Source organism: Perognathus longimembris, chromosome 6 (genome assembly GCF_023159225.1).
Source record: "Perognathus longimembris pacificus isolate PPM17 chromosome 6, ASM2315922v1, whole genome shotgun sequence".
Classification (NCBI taxonomy): Eukaryota; Metazoa; Chordata; class Mammalia; order Rodentia; family Heteromyidae; genus Perognathus; species Perognathus longimembris.
Genome location: NC_063166.1, coordinates 9,013,476 through 9,035,671, shown reverse-complemented (window position 1 = coordinate 9,035,671; position 22,196 = coordinate 9,013,476). Strand labels below are relative to the sequence as shown.

Genomic DNA, 22,196 nt, shown 5'->3' with positions numbered 1-22,196 from the left:
GCCTGTTGGAGACCTTTGCAATGCTCAGCCCCGTCACCCAGGATTTTCTCTATTGGTACTTTGGGCTACCCCTCTGAGGGTCCACCTCCTTCTTCCAGATGCTCAAATGAGCCCTGGCCTGAATGATCATCTCAGTGTTCCCAAGTAGGACAGAGTGGGCAGGAACCCGAGCAAGACTCTGAATCCTTCCGTCCTCAACCACTCAGAGGGCTCCTGTTCTAAGAGCTGGGCCATATAATTAGCCCCGTGTTTGCTCTGCTAGCCAATGTCCACTCTTCCCTCCCCATTGGATAAATCTACCACCCCAGATCACAAAATGAATCAAGTGAGCCAGCAAACCCTGCTGGACATGCATGCCCCAGAGGACAGGGATCATGACCAGCACTGGATGGTCACTAGCTCTGGCCCCCAGGAAGTCTTATGCTGTGAAGACCGTCTTCCTCTCTTCTCCGGGGGCCAAGGGGAGGGAATGGAAAAGCATTGTGGCAGGAACCACTCAAGGGCCCTGTGGGACAAGTAAATGGTCTCACGTGGGAGTTGCCACAGGAAACAGAGAGAGTCTGAAGGGAAGAGAGGGGGGGCTTGGCTATGGAGCTGAGGGACAAGGCGGTTCCAAAGGCAGAGCGACCTCTATCTGCCATGCCTGACCACCCGTGCTCTCTGTCCCGCTGCCTAGATTGCGATGAGGACCCCCGACTAACCCGCCCCTGCCTGCAATGACCATGGCCCCCCGCAAGAGGAGCCGCCATGGCGTGGGCTTCCTGTGCTGCTTTGGAGGCAGCGACCTCTCTGAGATGGACCTCCGGGACAGCCATGCCTTGCAGTACATGGAGTTCTCCAGCACCATCCCGAACCCCGAGGAGCTCAACGTCCGCTTTGCAGAGCTGGTGGTGAGTGGGCGCTGGGGAGGGCAAGGGGCCGGTGATGACGGGGACCGTGGTGGATGGACAGGAAGAGGGGGACCCAGGGCAGGAGCCACCTCTCAGCGCTCTTCCAGGGGCTGAGGTGGGCTTCCCCAAACACCTCCCCAGTGTAGGGGAAACAGAGTCCCTCCTGCTGCTATTAAATTCTAGACTACACTGTGGCACGCTAAGGGGCCAATCCATGCAACTGCGAAACAAGGCAGCAAGAAGACTCAAAATAGAGAACTTGGACTCCTTTTTCTCTTTGGTTTTCTGGAGCTTGCCTGGGATCTTTTAGTTTCAGGGGCAGAATCGTGTCTATTCTGTGGACAGACACTGGGTGCCTCAGTATGGGGGTGCGATTGGCTACAAAGATGGAGGCCGAAGTGCATATGTCATGTCCTAGCCTGGTTTAAGATCTTGGCTGCGACGCTGTGTCCTTTGCCCCAGGAGCACAAGGTCGTCCTGACTTGCGATGCCCGTGCAGAACTGCACACCACCTGTGTTTAGGAGAAGCCCTGTGCGTGAACCTTCACATCCTGACCACAAGGAGACAGAACATGAAGGATGTGTGATCCTCCTTTTAGGAGATAAAGCCTGACAGTGAACAAGGCCCTGGACAGAGACCACAGGGCCTGCACCTGAGGGCCTACAGCTCGAAGTACAAGTTCATGTACCAAGAAACTTAAATGCTCACTCATTCCCTTGACTGGCCAGTCATGGAGCCAATAGAGAAACAGGGCTGTGTTTTGGAATGTGTGTCATTAACTCATATTTGCTAAGAGATGCATTTGATCAAGGCAACCCATTCCTTCCAAAATACAGGCACACCAAAAGATGAGGCCATGCAAACTCTATAAGAAAGGTGTCCAGTTTCCTCCATTGTTTCTGATTCTACCTTTCTCTGGGCTAGAGTCAGGGAACGAAGTGCTTGCTGGTGTTTAGAGTCCGATTGGTGCTACCCAGGGATATGTTCTCGAGTAAAATATATGGATTTTTGTTTTTCTGGTACCAGGGCTTGAACTCAAGACTCTAGGTTGGTTTTGTTGCTCAAGGCAGGGCTCTCTACCACTTGAGCCACACCTCCACTTCTAGCTTTTTGGTGATTCATTGGAGATAAGAGTCTCACAGACTTTGCTGTCCAGACTGACTTCAAACAATAATCCTCAGATCTCAGATTCCAAGTAGGTAGGATACCACTGGTTCCTGTTGGTTCTGAGAGTTTTAACTGAGGATATTCCTGGGATAGGTAGAGGACGGTTCTGCAAAAACAAACAAAAAGAAGCCCCACCTTCATTGGGCACAAACTCTGCGAAAGTCTTTAGTTGCAAAGGTGGGGGAGGGATGGGCATTATTTCAAACCTTTGTTGCTTGTGTTGTCCAAATGGAAGCCCTCGGACACTTGGGGTTACTGCCCTGTCTACACTAAGATGAGCTTTAAGTGCAAAATAAACACCAAGTTTTGAAGACTTAGTTTGAGGGGGAAGAAAAGGGATCTCTAATATCTGACAATTTGCTTACTAATTTTTTTACACTTACTACATGTTGAAATGATCATATTTTAGTCATTACTGGTGGCAATAAAGTGTAGTCATAAGATCAATGTCACCGAATTCTCCATTATAATTTTTAAATATGACTAGAAAAAAAGTTAAAGTGTATGTATGGCGCTCATGTTACATTTCTATCTGGCAGTTCTGACGGCTGTGAAAATTCTTAAATGTTTCTTTGGAGAATAAAAGTATAGATTAAAGATTATAAGTGTTAAGATTTAAGACCCCTGCTTCTTTATTTGTCACTACTCTCGTTTATCCTACCTGAAAATATTATGGTTAGTAATATTATGCTTTGAGGACTTAATGTGAGTTTTGCTTTTGATTTTGAAAAGGCTCACCACTGAGTTGAAAAGCATACTAGGTCCCCCATGGCCTGTAAACTATTTTTTTTAAAAAAATGGGCCCTGGAATTGCTCATTAATTACAGGATTAAACACTGATTCAAAAAGAGAAGAATTCAGGGACCAGTCAGTGCAGCTAAAGCTATAAAGTCACCCTAAACTACCTACAGAGTGGCCCTAAGGTATGATCGACTCAGTAGCTCACGTGTTCTGTTCCTTCAAGTCCTAGTGAGCGCCGAGCTTTGAGAGTGCATGGTCTCATCTTGGTCCCACGCGTGGCATTACTTCACTCCTCATGGAATGACATGACTTTTCTACTCTGCTCAGATCACACTCCCCATTCCACCAGCCTATGCTAAGACTCCTGTGAGGAACTTACGGGAGCCGGGGAATTTCTGGGAGAGAGACTCGGCAGGCCTGAAGGATGAAGCAGGGATCTGAGGAGGGACCAGATCTGTAGCTTACTCCTTTCTTCATCACACCTTGACTTGTGCCGTGGACAAGATTAGGAAAGACCATGGCAGAGAGACAAGACACCCTGGGCAAGAAGATAGGGGAGCAGCTAAGTCAGGCCCAAAGGCAGGGAACAGGGGGGCCCGGAGGGGGGGTGCTTGGTGGGGGACAAGGTGGCATGGCCAGGAAGCAAGGGATCATGGGTAGAAGAAGCACAGGTTTGGTGGAAGTAGTGGCATGCATGAGGCTCTTCGGGAGGAAGACGGCAGGTTGAGGGGCAGGTTCCGTGCCTCACAGTTTCTTGTAGGGTTGAATATTCTGATCTCCAGCATCCTTGGAGGACAGACATGTTTGTTGCTTTTGTCTTTGCAGGATGAATTGGATCTCACAGACAAAAACCGGGAGGCTGTGTTTGCACTGCCCCCTGAGAAGAAATGGCAGATCTACTGCAGCAAGAAGAAGGTACCTCCCCGACCCCACCGCCCTCCCTCTGTCAATCATCTGACCCCTCCCTCTTTCCTCTGACTCCCCTCTCTCCCACTGCACCTCAGGGGCCTTAGCAGGGGCAGCCCCTTCCATACAGGAAACCAGGATTCTATTTTCAAAACAAAAGCAGTGGGCAGGTCCTTGCCAGGTTCCAGGAGTGGAGCTGGCTCCCAGAGAGCAAAGAAGAGCCATCTTGACTCCCTTCCGCTGGTGCTCGTGCCATACCCTGGGCACCTTGGTCATAAGGGTTCTGCTCACAGGGGTGGCAGATGGGGAGTCTGCTTGTGGGTGTTCTATCTCTGCCCTCTCCCGGTTGGGGCTCACACCAGGTCCTTTGTTCTCCTCAGGGCTCCCCACTCTGCTCTGTGGAGAAGCTGCTGGTCTTCTGATGATTCCCCACCCCCCTCCTCCATCTCTGCACCCCTCTCTCTCCTCTCTTATTCTCTCGTGCTCACTTTTAGCTTTTCTGTTTCTCCACTCTGGTTTTCTCTTCTTGGCCCACCTTCCTCTTCTCTCCTCTGTCCTCGGATTTGGGGTGCAACTTGTTCCCCCCATCACAGAGGGTGATAAATGGGGGTGTAGGTCTAGTTACTCCTGTACCCTCCGGGAGGTCCTGGCGGGTCTGAGATGTTCCTCCTTCATGCTTCCTGCCCCCTGATCCTGGCTCTTCTCCTGGTCTTCCTGGGCTTCCTTCTCAGGGCTCCGTGCTAACCTTGTGGGAGAGGAGGACTGGAATCACACACCGTCCAGAGTTGGAGGGAACCCGAGGAAAAAATAGAGAATTAGTCACACCCTTCATTCTATGCAGATGGCAAGCAGTGAAGCCACCGGCCACCGAGACAGTGACCTCGAAGGGGCTTCCAGTCGTCCCAGAACCTAGGACTGTGGGACTTTCTTCTCCCCTTTCTGTAGTCACCATTTATCAAACTCTGAAGCTGTATCCCTGTTCTAAATCCCCAAACTACCACGCACCAGTACTTCTATATATTACGAAAAAATATCATCAGAAACACGAAAGATGTGAAATATATAAACATGAATTTGTATTCGACTCTCTAGTCAGAAAACTATATTGTGTTACGTATAGGCAGCATTGATAAAACCGGTCAAAAGGAATATTTTTAAAACATTGTATACTTCCCACTGCAAGCACACACCTGTATGGTGTCATGGCCTGCCCAGGTTATTGGCTGGCTATGAGATTCGGTTGCTGGCGGTGAGCATTTTAAGAGGAAGTGGTGGAAGTCAGGGGAGACTTTGTGTCTTCCTTCATGTCGCCCTCTGTGGGCAGAGCAGGGAATGGAACCCTGTGCTGCCATGTGGATGGACTCATACCCTCCTTCCTGTTCCAGGAGCAGGAGGACCCCAACAAGCTGGCCACCAGCTGGCCCGACTATTACATTGAACGCATCAACTCCATGGCGGCGGTAAGCCCTGCTCCTCTCCTGCTTCCCCACGCCGTCCACAGGGGGCAGCGCCAGCCCCCCACCTAACCGCACCTGTTGGCCTCCTCCTATCTCATTCCCTGGGGCTCAGCAGCTCTCCAGTGGCTGTTCCTCATGATCGGCCCTTTCTCTCATTGGTGGGGACTCACAATCCAGCCCAGGCAGCACAGTCCGTGAGACTCTTATCCCCAAGACACTACCAACGATGACAAAGTGGAGCTGTGGCTCATGGCAGAGCACAAAGGCTCAGGAATGGCACCTAGGCCCTGAGGTGGTGCATGTGCACGCGCACACACACACATACACACACACACACACATACACACATCTCGACATCGCACAGTCACTCAGTCAGCCACTAAGACTCCCCACTTCACAGATGGGGAGACCCTGGGTCTAGAGTCTGACTCTGTCTTAGTAAACCATTCCTGTGGCCTTGCCCTTCCTGAGCAAGGGTGACCCTAGGGTCACATCTGGGTTTGGAGTCTGTGCTACAGATGGAGAGCTTGGTGTAACCGCTTCCCTCTTCCACTGGCTGGCCCCAGATGCAGAGCCTGTACGCCTATGATGAGGAGGAGATGGAGATGAGGAACAAAGTTGTGGAGGACCTGAAGACGGCTCTCCGGACGCAGCCCATGAGGTAAGCCAGCCTGCTTCACCTTCTTTCCCTTTTGGAATGCCCCTGCCCGGTGCGGCGCATCCCTTGACTTCCTGAAGCTTTCCGTGGGGCTCTGTCCCATGCTGGTCCCCTTGGCCAGCTCTACTCCCAGCCTTCCCTAGAGCCCACCTCATCCACTTTATATCCCAGTTCTTACTGCACTGCTGGGAGGCTACAAGGGGCAGACAGGAGGGGAGGAATGGAGGGGAGGGCAGGAGGGGAGAAGCGAAAGAACTGTCTGAGGAAGGGAATGAGCAGAGTGAGCGCCAAGCTAGGAAGGAGGTGGGCGCGCTTGAGACTTTCTCCAACCATGAGGGGGAGATGTGGAGTCTGTGGGTGCCTTGAGGAGGGGAAGCCAAGGAGGCAAAGAGAAAGGAATGGGTGGATGGATGGACGTCCCAAAGGTCACGGTAGGACCCGACCCTGTCCTTCCAGACCAAGTGCAGCGTCCATGGAGGGCCAAGAGCCACAAGGGGTTTCTTGTATTTAGCTCTGTCCAGTGTTGCGTTAAATCTTCAACAATTTCGCAGACCAACTGTTCAAGTCAGTTTTGATTAAAATTTAAACCACATACGCCTAATAACTAGGGTATAATAAGATCATTTAATTTGTGTGCACCTGTAACCAAATAATTTATATCGAAACAATCTTTTGAAACGTATCACTCTCCAACTACCTAATTATTTTTAACATATTGTGCTATTATATATGCTTTTTTTTTTTACTATGAGGCATGTTCTTCAGATCACACTCAATGTATGTGCATGGCAAAGACCCTATACAATGGTGCATCTCTCTTCAAGTCCATGTTCAATGGCATCATTGGTAGCTATCAATGATATCACCCATCAATCACCAAGTCTATCAATGATATTGGTAGCTTGGGATGATCAGTGCTAGGAATAATACACAGTCCTGGTCAGGAAAATAGGTGAGCAATACGTTCAGGTTTTTTGTTTGTTTGTTTCTCCAGAGGGCCTCTAATTTGACATTTACTAGCCATCTGCTTTGGGGAGGGGTGTGGTGTGTATGTGTGTCATATTGTTCTCAGTTCTGGGAGCCTGAGAATGGGCAATAAGGGACTGGGAGCATGCCTATCTCTGTGCCCTTGGCTTACAGTGGGGTCAGTCTGAGCAAAGGAGATGGAAAGGCTGAAGTAGCCAAGATGTCAAGGGGTTGAGGAGTACGGGCAGGCTCATCTCCTACCTCAATTCATTTGACTGTCCCTTAATACAATTCTCATTCCAGTGCCATTGTGGAAATTTACAGAAGAACATATAATAGAAACAAAAAAAAAAACACAAAGAAAGATGCTTATTTTTAACCAAATTTGAAAGCATATTCTCTTTTGTGTTAGGTATATTTATACAACAATATAAAAGACATACAGATACATTTCTACAGCAATTCCATATAATGTTCCTTCCCTAAGGTAAATTTATAACAATTTCCTCAGATCATTAATGACGCTACTAACTTAAGGATTCCAAACCTTGTTTTTTTTTGTTATTTTTTTTAAATGTGTGTGTATTGCCAATATGTCTGGCACCCTGAGGAAACCTCAGGATTTCTCAGAAATGATGTTTTAAGAGAATAAAATATGTAAAGAGCAAGGTTAAGGAATAAACCAAATGCAATTAAAATATAGCGAGTATGTATTAAAAATGCATGAGAGAAGCCATAGCAGTGCCTCTGTTTTATGCCTCCAGTAGTGAGAATTGGCAGCAGGTCTGATAACTGTTATAATCTCGAGGTACTGATAGGTGTAAATGGCATCTCCAGGCATCTGCAACAACTATAATTGGATAGGGAAATAGCAGTGATTTCTTTGAGTAAGAAAGCCACAGATTCTGCTAATAATGCCGTTGTTTATAGCCTACATCCTCCAATGGAAGGCAAATGCTAAATTTTGGTGAGTGGTTATTAAAAGCAAAAATGTAATTTTCTATCTAAGTAAAAATGTAATTTTCCATCTAAGCCGCTAGACCCTGAGTGCTATCTCTCAATCCGTTAGAGGAACACAGGACTCAGGCTGAGAAGGCCCCGACTGAATGCATTTTGATGTTCCCCTAACATTTAAAGATAACTCCGCCGGATTTCTTAAATCCCCTGAAATATAGTTTCCTACTCTTGATTCAGTGGTTCTGATTGTTTCCTCGACTAGTCCTTATCATCTAACGGTAATTGTCTGAATGCAACTCACGGCCAATGATATGCAAATGTCCATTATGTTAGCTTTCCATTGCTTTGGCCAGTTACCTGAGAAAAGCAACCTAAGACAGAAAGGGTTTACTTTGGCTCACCATGTTGGAGGGTTCGTGTTTCTGGGCCTGAGGCAAGCTAGAACCTGACCAGGGCAGAGACTGCTTAACTCATGGGAGACCGGAAACAGAGAGAGACAGAGACAGCTCAGAGCCTAAGACAAGATACAGCCCTCCGGAGCCCGCCCCTCATTGACCAATTTTCTCTAGTTAGGCTCCACCTCCTCACATTTCCAGAACCTTCCCTAGCAGTACCACCAGTGGGGGAATCAAACCGTTGTCTATAAAACCCTTTGGGAGACACTTCGTACTGAAACCATGACCCCCAGTCTTTAAAATGCGGAGAAAATGCCAGTCTTCTCATCAGTGCGGTGGGTACGTCTCGTAAATGAGCTGAACAGCTACTCTAGGTCGGACCTGGTACCCGGAGGAGCACAGGTGAGTGGGGTCACTGTTTGCACATGTACCTGGGAGGAAATGCCGACGCAGGTTCACGTCTCCGTGGATGGCTCTGGCTGCTAGGTTTGTGACCCGCTTCATCGAGCTGGAGGGCTTGGCCTGTCTGCTGAATTTCCTGCGGAGCATGGACCACGCTACCTGCGAGAGCCGCATCCACACCTCCCTCATCGGCTGCATCAAGGCCCTGATGAACAACTCCCAAGGGCGGGCCCACGTGTTGGCACAGCCCGAGGCCATCAGCACCATTGCCCAGAGCCTGCGCACCGAGAACAGCAAGACCAAAGTGGCTGTGCTGGAGATCTTGGGTGCTGTGTGCTTGGTACCTGGAGGCCACAAGAAGGTGCTGCAGGCCATGCTGCATTACCAGGTGTATGCGGCGGAGAGAACGCGCTTCCAGGTGAGGGGTCCATCAGGGTGGAGCGGGGGTGATGCCGAGTGAGAGGGAAGGGCTGGGGGCTCCGTAAGGGAAACTGAGGGAGAGCTGGACACCTGCTTGAGGAGCAAGAGAAGACTGGGACCCAAGCCGGTGTCTAGAGGCTGGAATATTGGGCCGATTCCATTTTGCGTCTCTACAGCTCCGAGCCCAGTAACCAGCTCATGACAGGGACTCCGCTAAGAATTGTTGAATTAAATGCAATTGCTTGGGTCAAGATATTTTAGGCCTAAGGTCTAAGCTACTGCTTAGCGTGAAGACCGTGGGGGACCACACCATGCCTAGTCTCTTGTCTTCTTCCTGGCCTACACGGAAAGGTAGAAATGGAATCAATTATACATATGAAGTGTCAGCACAATGCCTGACAGGGTAGGTCTCGCAGTGCCAACACAGGCGTTTGCTCATCCTGGTACTAGACATTTCTGGCTACCTGCTCTATGCAGAAGGTGGCCCCTGGTGCTCTGTAAAAGATGCAAATTGTAGGAAATGTGGTCATAGAGCTGGTGAGCAACACAGAAAACAGTACACCACCACTGCCCAGCAGCAGACACCCATCCCTGAGGCAGAGGAGGGCTTTGGGCAGAGGCAGGATCTGGGAGGTCTGAAAAGACAGGAGTGGGGAGAGAGAATGGAGGAGACCGCCTAGATGGATGGAGTGTCAGGAGCCAAGGGGCGGAGCCTCCCACAATGACTGCTGTCTTGGCTTCCACTCCAGACCCTGCTGAATGAGCTAGACCGAAGCTTGGGGCAGTACCGGGATGAAGTGAACCTGAAAACAGCCATCATGTCCTTCATCAACGCTGTCCTCAATGCTGGAGCCGGGGAGGTGAGGCTCCTTTGCCCTGTTCTTGCTGCGTGCTCCCTGGTTCTCAATCTGGAGTAGGGCATAAGAGTGTGAAGGCTTCCTGGGTAAGTGGTAGAGAGAAGGGACGGGCCATCTCGGGGTGGGCCACTTCTGCTATCGTCATCTCCGGGTTAGCTTTTGGGCTGCGTGACGCTTACACTTTGAGAAAAAAAAAAAAAAAAAAAAAAAGAACAGCTTGTCCTGAAGCTCACTGTTCCAAGGGCAGCACCAGATCTCCTAGACCTGGACTACATGTAACCCCTTCTGTCTTATCAGTGGCTTTCAAAGCAGTAAGCAAGGCCACCCTGGCTTTGGGTCCCTCGGCATTCTTAAGGGCTTTATCTCAGCTGGAGGGGGCTCCATGAGGTTTTCTTCATGCACCGTGTGGGTCATGGACAAATCCCCGGAAAGCCTGGCTGATGGTAGCTCAAGGTAGTGAGAGATGGTTTCTGGAAGGAGGGCAACCTTTTTGAGCTCTTCTTTCTAGAGGTTTCTAGAGCTCTGCTTTCTGGATTTCTTTCTGGTTGAGTAGGTTATGTGTTCTTCTAGCACCTTCTGTCAGGATGTATGGCTTCTGGTTTCTCTTTTTTGGGGATCAAAGTAGAATCGATCAACCATCAAGATAGCCATATGAGAAGAACTTGAAGATCAAGTGAATGTCTCAGATTCTAAGGCAATCAGCTGTCCCCAATGAAGGGCAACTTGAAGGACAAAAGGGACAAGGAGAACAAATTCATGATCTCTACTTTCCCTTCTTCTCAGCCAGCAAGCTTTTTTTTTTTTCTTCCCCTTGCATGCAGTCCTGATGACCTGAGTTAGTGAGGTTGACTGGGGGGATAATCTGTCTTTGAGATGCTAACACCACCTGGGTTGGGTCAGTAGCAGCTGTTCACGGGTGTCATTCCTTCTGGTCAGCTGGCATCAGGTAACTTTTGAGACTATGACTTACCTCCATGGGCAAGGAATGGTACAGGCATTTTACAAACAAGGAAACAAAGGTTTTGTCAAGACTACACAGTGACAGAGCAGGGATTTAAACCAGGCTCCATTGGACTCTTCACTCCAAAGTTGGTGCTCTCTCCATCTCTCTCGAATACTATTCTTGGATGCCAGAGGCCAAGAGAACAAGGAAGCAGGGCTGCAGGGAAGTGAGGCGGGAAGGCTTGAGGGAGCTGGTCACCGGCTCGTGTTAGAGAAAGAGGTCAAAGGGCTGTCTTCTGCTCTTGCTTGGAACTATGGGATATGAGGAGGAGATGACAGGGGACGATAGCTGGTGATGAAGAGGCCACCGGCGATTCTGTGGACATGATACAAGCCCACAGGTCTGGTTCTCTCTGGGCAATCCCCAGGATAATCTGGAGTTCCGCCTCCATCTCCGATATGAGTTTCTGATGCTGGGGATACAGCCCGTGATCGACAAACTCCGGCAACATGAGAATGCCATCCTGGACAAGTAAGTTCCTGGCCCCACCCCAGACCCCACTGCAAACCTGTGGGGTCAGTGCCCCGGAGGGGGGCGGGTCATGACTTTGGGAAAAGTTCGTCCCCTTTCACTTCTGCTTCCCCTCCACCAAGGTCCGCAGAAGCAGTTCTGTGTAGGGCCAATTTGTTCTTGCCCGTCCTTTTGCAGGCGTGATATTAAAGACAGGTGAACCCAGGGGTTCCCCATCCGGCCTCACTGCCCCCCAGAGGACGTTTAGAAATCGTGGAGGGGTCCTTTGGTTTTTCACACCTTGGTTGGCTGAGGGGAGGGGCACTGTTGGGATTGGTTGCTGGGGGCCATCTTGCAGCCCCCTCCCCTCCCCCCCAGCAGAGCATGGTCCCAACCAAGTTGCATGCTGTAGACTCTGCCAAAGGCATCATTAAACGCCTCTACATTACCAGTGCACTCAGTGGGTTATATCCCATTGGTACAGGTTATTTTTACCACACTGGGTTTTAAGGGAGGGAGGACGGATTGTTTTGAGGTAGAGGGTGTTTTGGATGAGAGTAGAAAATGTGAGAGATCATCTTTGAGGGCTGATTTGGGAACAGTATGAAGTGCATGGGTAAGGTAGTCATCCCTTGACTGAGAGTGATTTTACCCTTCAGAGACACTCAGAAATGCTAGGTATTTGGGGATTCTTACATTTAGGGGCAGAGGTTCTACTGGTATCTGATGGGTAGAGTATAAGGATGCTGCTTAAACAATCTGCGGCATGAAGGTCGAGGACAATCAAGCCGGACAGGTCAGTACAGTCAGTCCGAGTTGAGAAAGACCACAGTGTTTCTATGGATCTGCCAAGACCTTCCTGAAGGGAGGCTGTATGATCTTCTAAGGGAAGCATGTAGCCTCCATCAGGAGGCCTCTTTCTGGTCTTGCCTTAGGTTTACCTGAATGAAGCTTCCATAGAGGGGTGGAAAGGACTGAACCAGTCCGCCCAGGCTGTCCTGTTACATTTGCCCCCTCTCCCCCACCCCTGTCCTATCCAGGCATTTAGACTTCTTTGAGATGGTCCGAAATGAAGATGACCTGGAGCTAGCCCGGAGGTTTGACATGGTGAGGACCCCGTGGGGGTGGGCCGATTGAGTTGGGGTGCGAAGGTGGCTCCACAATCTGCTCTAGACCCTGTTTTGGCTTGGAGGTTGAGGGTTTCAGGGTTGGTTCTGTCCCTGGTGCCCCCTCCCCCCCCCCCCATGTCCAGATCTTGCTTCTGAAATGTTGGTGTGGTTTCCTGGCTCCCGTCACCTCACCCGATGGGTTACAGCTGGGGTCACTTGCCCCAGAGACCAAACACTTGAAAGGAAACAGAGCCATGTTCTGCATGTACTTAGTTGGAAAAAATGCCTTTCCTGGGGCTGGTTTTCCTCATCTTTCCGGTGATATTCCTCCATCAGCTCTCTCCATCGTTAACCACGTAACACAAATTAATTTTTTCATAGGAGTCTGGCAATCCTAGAAATCTACACCTCTGTGCTTATAAGATGTATTAGAAAAATCCTACCCAGACAGCAGCCACCTGGGCAGTGCCTTTACACCGACAAAACCCCACTCATTTTGCTCTCCCGTACCTGGACTTCTGGATATGGAAGCCAGGCTCATAGAGCATGAATAGCTGGCCACATGACTAGAGAGCACACCTTGGTCTCGAACCCTGGTAGTGGGTCTGTGTCATAGTCCACATGTTATACCACAAGCCACGTGCCAGGCCACGGGCCATGTGCTGTTTTGAAGCACCTACACCCTGTGGTTCCTCCTCTTAGTTCACATCCACGATTTTCAGGCAGGGATGGACAGTTTTGACTCCCTCCTTCCCCAAGGCAGACGTGTGAAAGTGAGAGGTGTTTCTGATGGGGATGTCAGTGGCAGGGAGGCTCTGTGCATCTAGCAGAGGCCCGGGATCCCGCTAAGCAACCTGCTGACACAGGACAGCTCCTGCAACAGGGAAACATCTGGCCAAGAAGCCGATAATGCTGAGGCAGAGAAGCTCTAGTTTATGTAATTAACACCTCTCCCTCCCCTTTTTCTCCATCTTCCTCCCATGAAGCCCAGCTCGGAGGCAGGGGAAGAGAAGGTCTCCCAGGGCTGGGTGGGTGGCTGGAAACTCGTCTTCCTTTCATCTCCCTATTCTTTCCCTCTGCTTCCGGCTCCTCCCCTTCACCATGTGCTCAACTCCCCCCCCCTCCCCCCAGGTCCACATCGACACGAAGAGCGCCTCCCAGATGTTCGAGCTGATCCACAAGAAGCTGAAGCACACGGAGGCCTACCCCTGCCTGCTCTCTGTCTTACACCACTGTCTGCAGATGCCCTGTGAGTACCCCGCACTTGTGGTCAGCCAGAGCCCTGCCCGTGTCCTCGTCAGGCAAGTGGAGAGGAGGCTTCTCAGGGCTCTTGGGACCACATTCCTCTCTGAATCTGTCCTGGGGAGGCCGGGCCCATGACTCAGGCTCCTCCCCGCCCCCCTTAGGATAGGCAGGCTGTCCATGATCACGCGGGAGGAGCTGGGGAGTTGGCCCTGAGCAACTTTAGTATATTTAGTCCAATAACTGGTAGCTTGAGCACTGCAAAATCAGACAGCTCTGCTGTCAGCTCCTGACAGAGGGACACTCAGTCCCTGAGCTCCGGGAAAGAAGAGTCGTGGTTGGGGGGCGGGGTGGTAGCCCAGATGTATAATGTACTTGCCTTTGTTTTTTGAAGTTTTATCAACTCTTCCATCTATTCCTTGTTGACTCCCAATCCTGGCACCTTTCCACCACCTTTCTTTACAGATACCAAATAGCTTCTCACAAGCAGGTGGCTTACGATCCAGGGGTGCATTGGGATCGAATAAATTACACATACTTAGGAATAGTTACTCACAGTGCCATTGGAAACGAGCTTGCATTACACCATGGATTAGGCACTTTGTTTTTTCTCCAAATAGGATATTTGGACAATTTCTGTGATCTACCACAATGGCCAGCCTAGTGAGGCTCACCAAGCTGTTGATGGCGGTGCTGGTGGTGATTACGGGGATGGTTTGTGGTGATCGCTGTCATTGTGTGGTGACTTTTAGCCAGCCAGGATGGGAGGTTCTTCAGTAAACCTCAGGACGACTTGAACAATGTCCATCTATAATCCCTCTTTTGTATTGAGTTCTTTACATACAGAAGGGATTTTCCTTTCTCCAAGTCACAGTTTTAGATGAGAGGTATTCTGTCTCTGTGAATGAATGATCTAGATTTAGACTATTCCCCTGGGTGGAAAGAAAATGGACAACTCTGCTACTTAACGATGAATTTAAGGACATAGGTATAGAAAGTAACTAGAGACAGAGAGCTGGGCAAGGAATCCATTTCTTCTCCAAAACTCATCCCAGAAGTTCTTCACAGAAGCTATTGAGGGAACCTGGAAAATCCTATTATTATTATTATTTTGCCTCCCGGAAGTTCCTGCATTTGTTGGTTCCCGGGCAATGTGAATGGGTCTCTCTATGCTGATTCCACTTGGGGTACTGAGGAAATGATCAGCCAATTTCTAGGTGTCAGGTTTTATGTCAGCTGTGCTGGGTGACTTCCACTGGTGGTCAGGAGGATGAGTGTGTGGGATCAAAGATCAAGAGAGGATTACTGGTGGTTGTCACATGGAAAAAGCTGACTTCCAGCCAGACAATGAGTAGAGTGGGTGAGAGTGGAGCCCTGTGAGAAAGGCCAGCCACCACAGGGCATCCACGTCTTCACAATTCAAGGTCATCTCCACCCAGAAAGCTCCCTGCTTTTCTGTCAACTATGTCTTTAACTCTTGGTGCACATCTGTAACCAGTTTCCATCCTTCTTTCTCTGTTGAGCGATCATATATATATATATAGTCCTGAAATCATTTTTAAAAATTTCCCTGAAGGCTTAATTATTCAACAGGTAATATTTTAGAACAGGTGCTTTAAAAAAAATAGGTAGTATAAAAAAGCAATGTGCATTTCCAGGGCCTAGTATGACCAGAGTCCCAACAGAAAAGAGCACAACCAGGAAGCAGCATCTCATAGAGTAGAGAGATATGTCATGGGTGTTGAACACCCATGGAAGGTCGGGCATAGGAGATGATTTGCTCTGTGAGTCTTCATTATTACCAGTAGCATCGCCTCTTCCATCAGTCTGGGAATTTCGTGTGTGTGTGTGTGTGTGTGTGTGTGTGTGTGTGTGTGTCGGGAAAGGCATGCCAACAGCCTAGCCCTGGGCAGTCACACCAGGCCACAGCTCAGTGCATCTCAGTACATCTATCTCATCCCCTAGACAAGCGGAATGGTGGCTTCTTCCAGCAATGGCAGCTCCTGGACCGCATCCTCCAGCAGATTGTCCTGCAGGATGAGTATGGCGTTGACCCTGACCTGGCTCCTCTGGAGAACTTCAATGTCAAGAACATCGTCAATATGTGAGTTGCGTCATGTCCATCTTGACCTGTCCTCTGCTACCACTGGGCGCCCCCGCAGTGGAACTTCAGCTCCTTGTCAACCCAGACATCCCCAAATGGGTCCTCAGTGGTTTTATTTTTCCCCCAGAAGTCTCTAGACTCATGGACAAAGCTCGTCTCTGTCTTATCTAGTGTGACAGCCAATGGGGCTAATGAAGATTTGATATGTCACTAGTGTGACTGAGGGTCTGAATATAAATTGCATTTTATTTACATTTGAATGGCCTCTATGTTATGTGGCTAGCGAGTACCAGTACCATTGTTGGGAGCACAGGTGTGTAGGTGGTAGTCTCAGTTCCCAACCATACCCTTCAAGGGTTGGATTGTCAGAAAACTAGGGTACATAGCTAGCTCTAGCCCTTCCGCTTGCTGTCATACAGCCCATGAGCTAATACTTTTTTGTATTTTTAAAAGATTTTGTGTATGTGTCAGTACAGGGGCTTGGAATTAGAACCTCTTGCTCTCACTTGGCTTTTTCCACTTAAGGCTGGTGCTCTACCACTTGAGTCATATCCCTATTTCTAGCTTTATCCTGGTTAAGTGGAGATAAGATTCTCATAACCTTTTCTGCCTGGTCTGGCTCTGAACCATGGTCCTCAGATCTCAGCTTCCTGAGTACCTAGGATTACAGGTGTGAGCCACCAGCACCTAGAAGTTTTTAGACTTTAACCAAGCAAACACAAGCATAAGTGACAGGCCAAGTATGTGGTATATATAAAGCCTAAAATACTTCTCACACTGGCTCTTTACCAGAAGTTTAGTGGCCACTGACATAGAGCCTGATAGAGAGGAAAACAGAAATGAAATTAATTTTCTTCAGTTAATTAATAGTAAGATCTTACATCAAAATACTGATTTTAAACATTGTTTCTTAACATTTGGTATTAGTCTGAGCCAGTTGTCCTGAAGGATACAAATTAGTTCTCAGTGATTCATTATATTACATTCCAAAGCCAAGTATAAAATGAACTTTGACTTATTATTTTCCTTTGCACAAATAATCAGTTGTTGGTTGAGTTTTTTTTCTTCAAAACCCTAATTGGTATGTTGGCCCAGGGAAATTCATAATCAAAAGACAGCTTTTGTTTTTCTTTCAGTGAATTCCTGCTTCTTTCTGGGCAATAGAGGTACTAACGTCACTTTAAACGGCTGTGATTTAGAGGGCTGTTCCCAGGTGTGAATCGGCATTCAAGGCTTGAATTACCCTGAAATCTCTCTCCTCCACTGGCTGGAGCCCAGAGCCTGGGATAGAAAGTGTGTGTGTGTGTGTGTGTGTGTGTGTGTGTGTGTGTGTGTATAAGAAAGAGACAATGCAAGACAGGTAGTTCACTTCTCTTCACCCCATCTGTCTCCCACCATCACTTCTTTGTCAGTCTGGGGCTTGAACTCAGGGCCTGTGCACTGACCCTGAGTGTTTTCACTCGCACTCTACCGTGTTGAGTCACAGCTCCACTTCCAGTTTCCTGGTAGTTAACTGGAGTTGAGAGTCTCCTGGACTTTCCTGCCTGCACTGGCTATGAAGCATGATCCTCAGATCTTAGCCTCCTGAGTAGCTAGGCATGAGCCACCCAAGCCCAACACACCCCTACTTTTACTAGCTAACCAGTTTCTGGTCCTTTGCAGAGGCAGCCTGGGCACAGATAGGAAGGAGACAAGGGAAAGGTGTCAGGTGACCAGGGACTGTAGTAAGCAGGTATCCTGCTCTCTGGCCTCAGCACACGGGTAAAGATGTTCCTGTGCTCATTGACTCTCTGGAAGAGCCTTGCTGAGAATCCCCCTTCCCCCCCTTCCCCCCCCCCCCCCCGTGGGGGCTTGAGTCACGAGCAGTGCCTCACCCTGGGGTGGCTGACAGCCCAGCACACCATAGACATCCCGCGCTGGCATTCTAGTGGAACACTCAGTTCCTCCACAACGGTCACCTCTGGCCCACAGGCAACTCTCACCTGTCTTTCTATGTGCACGAACCTGAAGGATGCTAGCGCAACTACACTCTCCGCATGGCTCATTCCTTACCTGCTGGGTTTGTGTGACTTGAGCCAGACCGTAGTCTATACCCTGCTTCCTTCCCAACGTGAACAAAACGTGGGTCAAATGTGGTCCCCAGAAAACCACCTCTCTGATGGTGCTAAAGGAGGTAACACCCCAGCCACTAGGACAATGGCAACTCCCCAAAGAATTCTTCCCACCCAGTACTCCCCCTTTTTCATATTTGTCCCCTCTTTATATTCTTAATCTGCCTGAAGAGGCTGAAAGTCAGGATCTAATTTATCCACACTTTCACTTTTACAAAAGAACTAATATTTGGGCCCTGTCTGTGGGATTGTGCCCCTCCTTATATTTGGGTATCGTGGAAAAAGGCTTAGTGTGAACCCCATGTTTTAAGAGCTTGACACAAATGAGGTCTTCCTGTGTTAGTGGCATGCCCCCCTGACCCCCAGCCCACTCATTCTGTACTGTTGGTGTCACCAATTCTCTCTGTGGTGACACATTCATCTTTGGAAGTCTGCACAATGGTGTGGCCAGTATTTCTTCCTTTCTCAGATGCATAGACCCATTTTTTGTTTGGGGGGATTTTTTTTATTTTTTATTTTTTGCAAAGGAATATACGCATTTGTGCCCTAGGTCAGCCTGGAATTCAGTCCAAGTTCAGCCTTAATCATCTCTCATGCTCATTTCTGGTCCCTGGGTACCAGTGCGCCCTCAAGGAGCTGGATTATGAAGTGTTTGGGGGGACTTGGTGCTCTCATGGTGGCTACGTGGACCTGGGCAGGCCTGGGGCTCCAGAGAGACAGCTGAGAAGGAGCCGTTCTTGTTTTGTTGATGTGATGGGAGGTCAGGGTACCAATCTGGGGAAGAGGCATGGCGTATCTTCCATGATGTGGTAGATGGCTGACAGCAATCACCCGGCCTCTTCTCTTCTCTGCCCTCCAGGCTCATCAACGAGAATGAAGTGAAGCAGTGGAGAGACCAGGCGGAGAAGTTCCGGAAAGGTGAGAGGCTCTGCAGAGCCTGCTGGGTGCTCCCCGGGCCCCATCCATCTTCTCCCTGGGGGAGGATGCCACAGTGTGTGTTCTTATCTCCCATTTCCTTTCTGGGTCTACTGCATTGCAGAGCACATGGAGCTCGTGAGCCGGCTGGAGAGGAAGGAGCGGGAGTGTGAGACGAAGACAGTGGAGAAGGAGGAGATGATGAGGACGCTGAACAAGATGAAGGACAAGCTGGCCCGAGAGTCCCAGGAGCTGCGCCAGGCCAGGGGACAAGTGGCCGAGCTGGTAGCCCAACTCAGTGAGATCCCAGTAAGCGGGGGCCCTCCCTGTGGGAACAGTGCCGCCAAGACCCTGGGTATTGGGAGGATGGGGTGGGCGGAGCGGGTGGCGGGAGGAAGATTCAAAGTCAGTGGCCTGCTTGACTATGTGTCAGGCTTGCTGTTTCATTGTGATATGGTGTGTGTGTGTGTGTGTGTGTGTGTGTGTGTGTGTGTGTGTGTGATGCACATTTGGGTTTGAAGAGAGAAAATGATGTTGAACGGTGTGTGGGAAGTAACAGCAGGACTGAGGGCTTAGCAGACAGAGACTCAGATGGACCCAAGATCAGCTGGGATGACTGAATGGTTTTGACTTTTCTATCTCCTTCCAGACAGGCCCTTCGTCCTCCCCATCTCCCCCTGGAGGCCCCCTTACCCTGTCTTCCTCCATGACAACCAGTGACCTGCCTCCACCCCCACCTCCCCTCCCCTTCTCCTGTTGCCCCCCACCTCCCCCGCCACCCCTCCCACCTGGCGGGCCTCCCACCCCCCCAGGAGCCCCACCTTGCTTTGGCCAGGACCTGCCCCTGCCTCAGGACTCCTTTCCCAGCAGCCATGCCCCACTCAGGAGAAAGCACATCCCCCAGCCTTCCCATCCGCTGAAGTCCTTCAACTGGGTCAAGCTGAATGAGGTGAGCGGCCAGAAGGGGGGGAAGTGGGGTGGGCCCCCTGCAGCCAGTGGCAGGTGGGTGCCAGACCGTGGGCCTCGGCTCACGCAAATCCTCCCCAGGTGGTGGGAAGAGGGGCTAAGGAGAGTCAGGAGATGGGTGTGTGGGAGGACATCTACACTGGGAGCGGCACCGAGAAGGTGTGCGTGCTCCAGTGGGCAAAGCCGTCTGCAAATGAGCCTGTGTGTGCCACAGGTGAAAAGGGCAGCAGACAACAATGCCTGGGCCAGGCCAGGTACTTTCCAAACAGGACAGGACTGGGCAAAGATTTCCAGGAGAGGGTTGACTTGAAGAAAGTGGTGGGAGAAGATATAGGCAGAGTTTGGGCTGAAGTCAGGATTGGAGCAAAGAGTAAAATGGGCTGGAGTTTGAACGCCAGGCGGGGCTGTGATTCATCATCCCTGGTCAGAGCTGAGCTCACAGGTCACGTTCCTACACCAGTAGTGAGCATCCTCATGAGGACGCTCCAATTCCAAGCCCACACATAGGAGCTCATTTCTCTGCCGGGCTCTAGTGAGCACAGGGATCTCCTGAATTTCACTAGATCCCTAGCAATAAAACAGCAAGTCCGACTTAGAGGACCTTATACCCTAGGCAGGCACATATATGGCAACTTGCTTCAGTTAGTCTGACCCCCTACCCCCACTTGAAGCATATCTGTATAGATTCTAGCTGGGAGCTGGGGCTAATGGATCCCCTTAGACTCTGTACACGAGCCCATCAGACTCATCCATGGGAACTTTCTACCTTAGCATTGTGGGTGACCTTCCATGATTTAAGTGGGAAAGTGTTCTAGGTAGAGAAGAGATTGCTGACTAAGTAAGTAGTCGTGTGTTTGTTATCTGTTTCCTCCTGGTGGTAGACCAGTTGGCCAGCCAGGCTGCGGTTTGCTTTCAGTACAACTTCCTTCTGGAGGACCCAATGGCTAATGGTTTCAGTGAGAGGTAGCAGATGTCCTGGGAGAGTGTAGGAACTAGCAAAGTGGGAAGTACGGCCAGGAAACAACTAGAGAACCCTGAGGATGAGTAGAGGGAGAGGCTCTACTCTCTGACCACACCTGGTTTGGCTCTAACTTGGCAGTGTGATCTGTTTATCATGCCTCAGTTTGCTTGCTGTAAGATGATCTCCAAGCTCCTTTCCATCTCTGATTCATCATCTAGGGGCAAATTTACCACAAGGATACAACATTTTGGTTGTGTTTCCAGGGCCCCCGGTATCATCTGTGCTCTGTGTGATTTGTGTGAGAGTTCACCTGCTCACAGTGTTGCAAAGCAAGAACATTAATGTTAGAGGCATCTGCACCACCCAGTTGCACTCCATGGATCGGGGGAGTGAGAGCGTGAGGAAAGCTAGCTGCCTATGAACAAACGGCTCCCCAGAACCAGTGCCATGGGCTATGCAGAAACAACCCTTGTTCCAGAACAGAAATACTACGCTTTTGTATTGTGGTTAAAAAAAATAGAATGTTTTGTGTCTCCTAGACTGGCAGCTTATAATTTAAGTTTTAAAACTTTTTGGTAAGTTATAATATGCACCAAGGAGTACAGAATGCAGCAAGGCAACTAATTACATTTTGTGTGTGTGATACTTTCATTGTAGTGAGGTTCCTGCTTAGGATTTTTTCTGGAGTCTGATAATGGTAAATTCTACCAGATGTGAATTCTCCGAGAATCCAGTAGACCAGAAGGGTTTTGTTTTTCTTTGTGCTAGTACTAGGACTTGAACTCAGGGCCTAGGTGTTGTCCCTAAGGATTTCTTTCACTCAAGGCTTGTATTCTACCGCTTGAGCTATACTTCCCCTTCTGACTTTTTGCTGGTTCATTGGAGATAAGGGTCTCACGGACTTTCCTACCTGCTGGCTTTGTACCAGAGTCCTCAGCTCTCAGCCTCATCAGTAGCTAGTGGCGTGAGCCACCAGCACCTGGCTGAGAAGTCTTAATAAATAATAATATAATATTAAATTAATTATTGGTGGCACTTCTGTATATGGTTTAAGTGTGCTATCTCAATTTTCCGTCAACTCAGGGAGGTGAGCATTACTGAGACTCAGTTTCCTGTTATGTGATCCAGGATAAAAACAATATTCCTCTGTCATGGCGGACTGGACATGTCAACCTGATCCCAAAGTCAATGCTTTGTGCTGGAAACACCATGAAATGCATTCCTGAGAAAGATTTGCTTGGCCTTTGTGGATATATCTTTAAGAGGCCCAGAAGTCCTAAGGATCTAGACTGGAGATGACAGAGTTTTGGCCCAGAATAGTGGAAAAACTAAATTTGGGAATTGCCACAAAGATAGGCATATTAGGCTGATGGGGCAGAGGGACGGGGTGTACAGGAAAGGGCCTACCTCTCCCTGGCTTCAAACCACAGGATCGCTCCACAAAGAGCCAAAATCATCCTGGCAGATGTGGGGAGCAAAGCCAAAGCGGGTCCCCACATGGGCCGTCTTCAGGACGAA

General features: G+C 49.5%; 1 protein-coding gene across 6 annotated transcripts in view; it reads left to right on the top strand.

Moving 5' to 3' along the window:
• Daam2 (dishevelled associated activator of morphogenesis 2) overlaps positions 1-22,196 on the top strand; it is a 96,055-nt gene that overhangs the window by 48,196 nt on the left and 25,663 nt on the right. For 5 of the 6 annotated variants that reach the window (XR_007211194.1, XR_007211193.1, XM_048347822.1 and 2 more), the window contains exons 2-14: positions 677-890; positions 3,625-3,714; positions 5,091-5,165; positions 5,729-5,823; positions 8,625-8,958; positions 9,710-9,820; positions 11,188-11,291; positions 12,311-12,377; positions 13,511-13,628; positions 15,587-15,725; positions 18,696-18,754; positions 18,876-19,060; positions 19,401-19,700. Coding sequence is in view for 4 of the 6 variants with exons in the window: in XM_048347822.1 (XP_048203779.1) it covers positions 717-890; positions 3,625-3,714; positions 5,091-5,165; positions 5,729-5,823; positions 8,625-8,958; positions 9,710-9,820; positions 11,188-11,291; positions 12,311-12,377; positions 13,511-13,628; positions 15,587-15,725; positions 18,696-18,754; positions 18,876-19,060; positions 19,401-19,700 (1,851 nt within the window). In the remaining 2 variants the exon portion in view is untranslated. Of the gene's footprint in view, positions 1-675; positions 891-3,624; positions 3,715-5,090; positions 5,166-5,728; positions 5,824-8,624; positions 8,959-9,709; positions 9,821-11,187; positions 11,292-12,310; positions 12,378-13,510; positions 13,629-15,586; positions 15,726-18,695; positions 18,755-18,875; positions 19,061-19,400; positions 19,701-22,196 lie in introns of those variants that run through there. The other variant, XM_048347823.1, reaches the window with a different exon arrangement.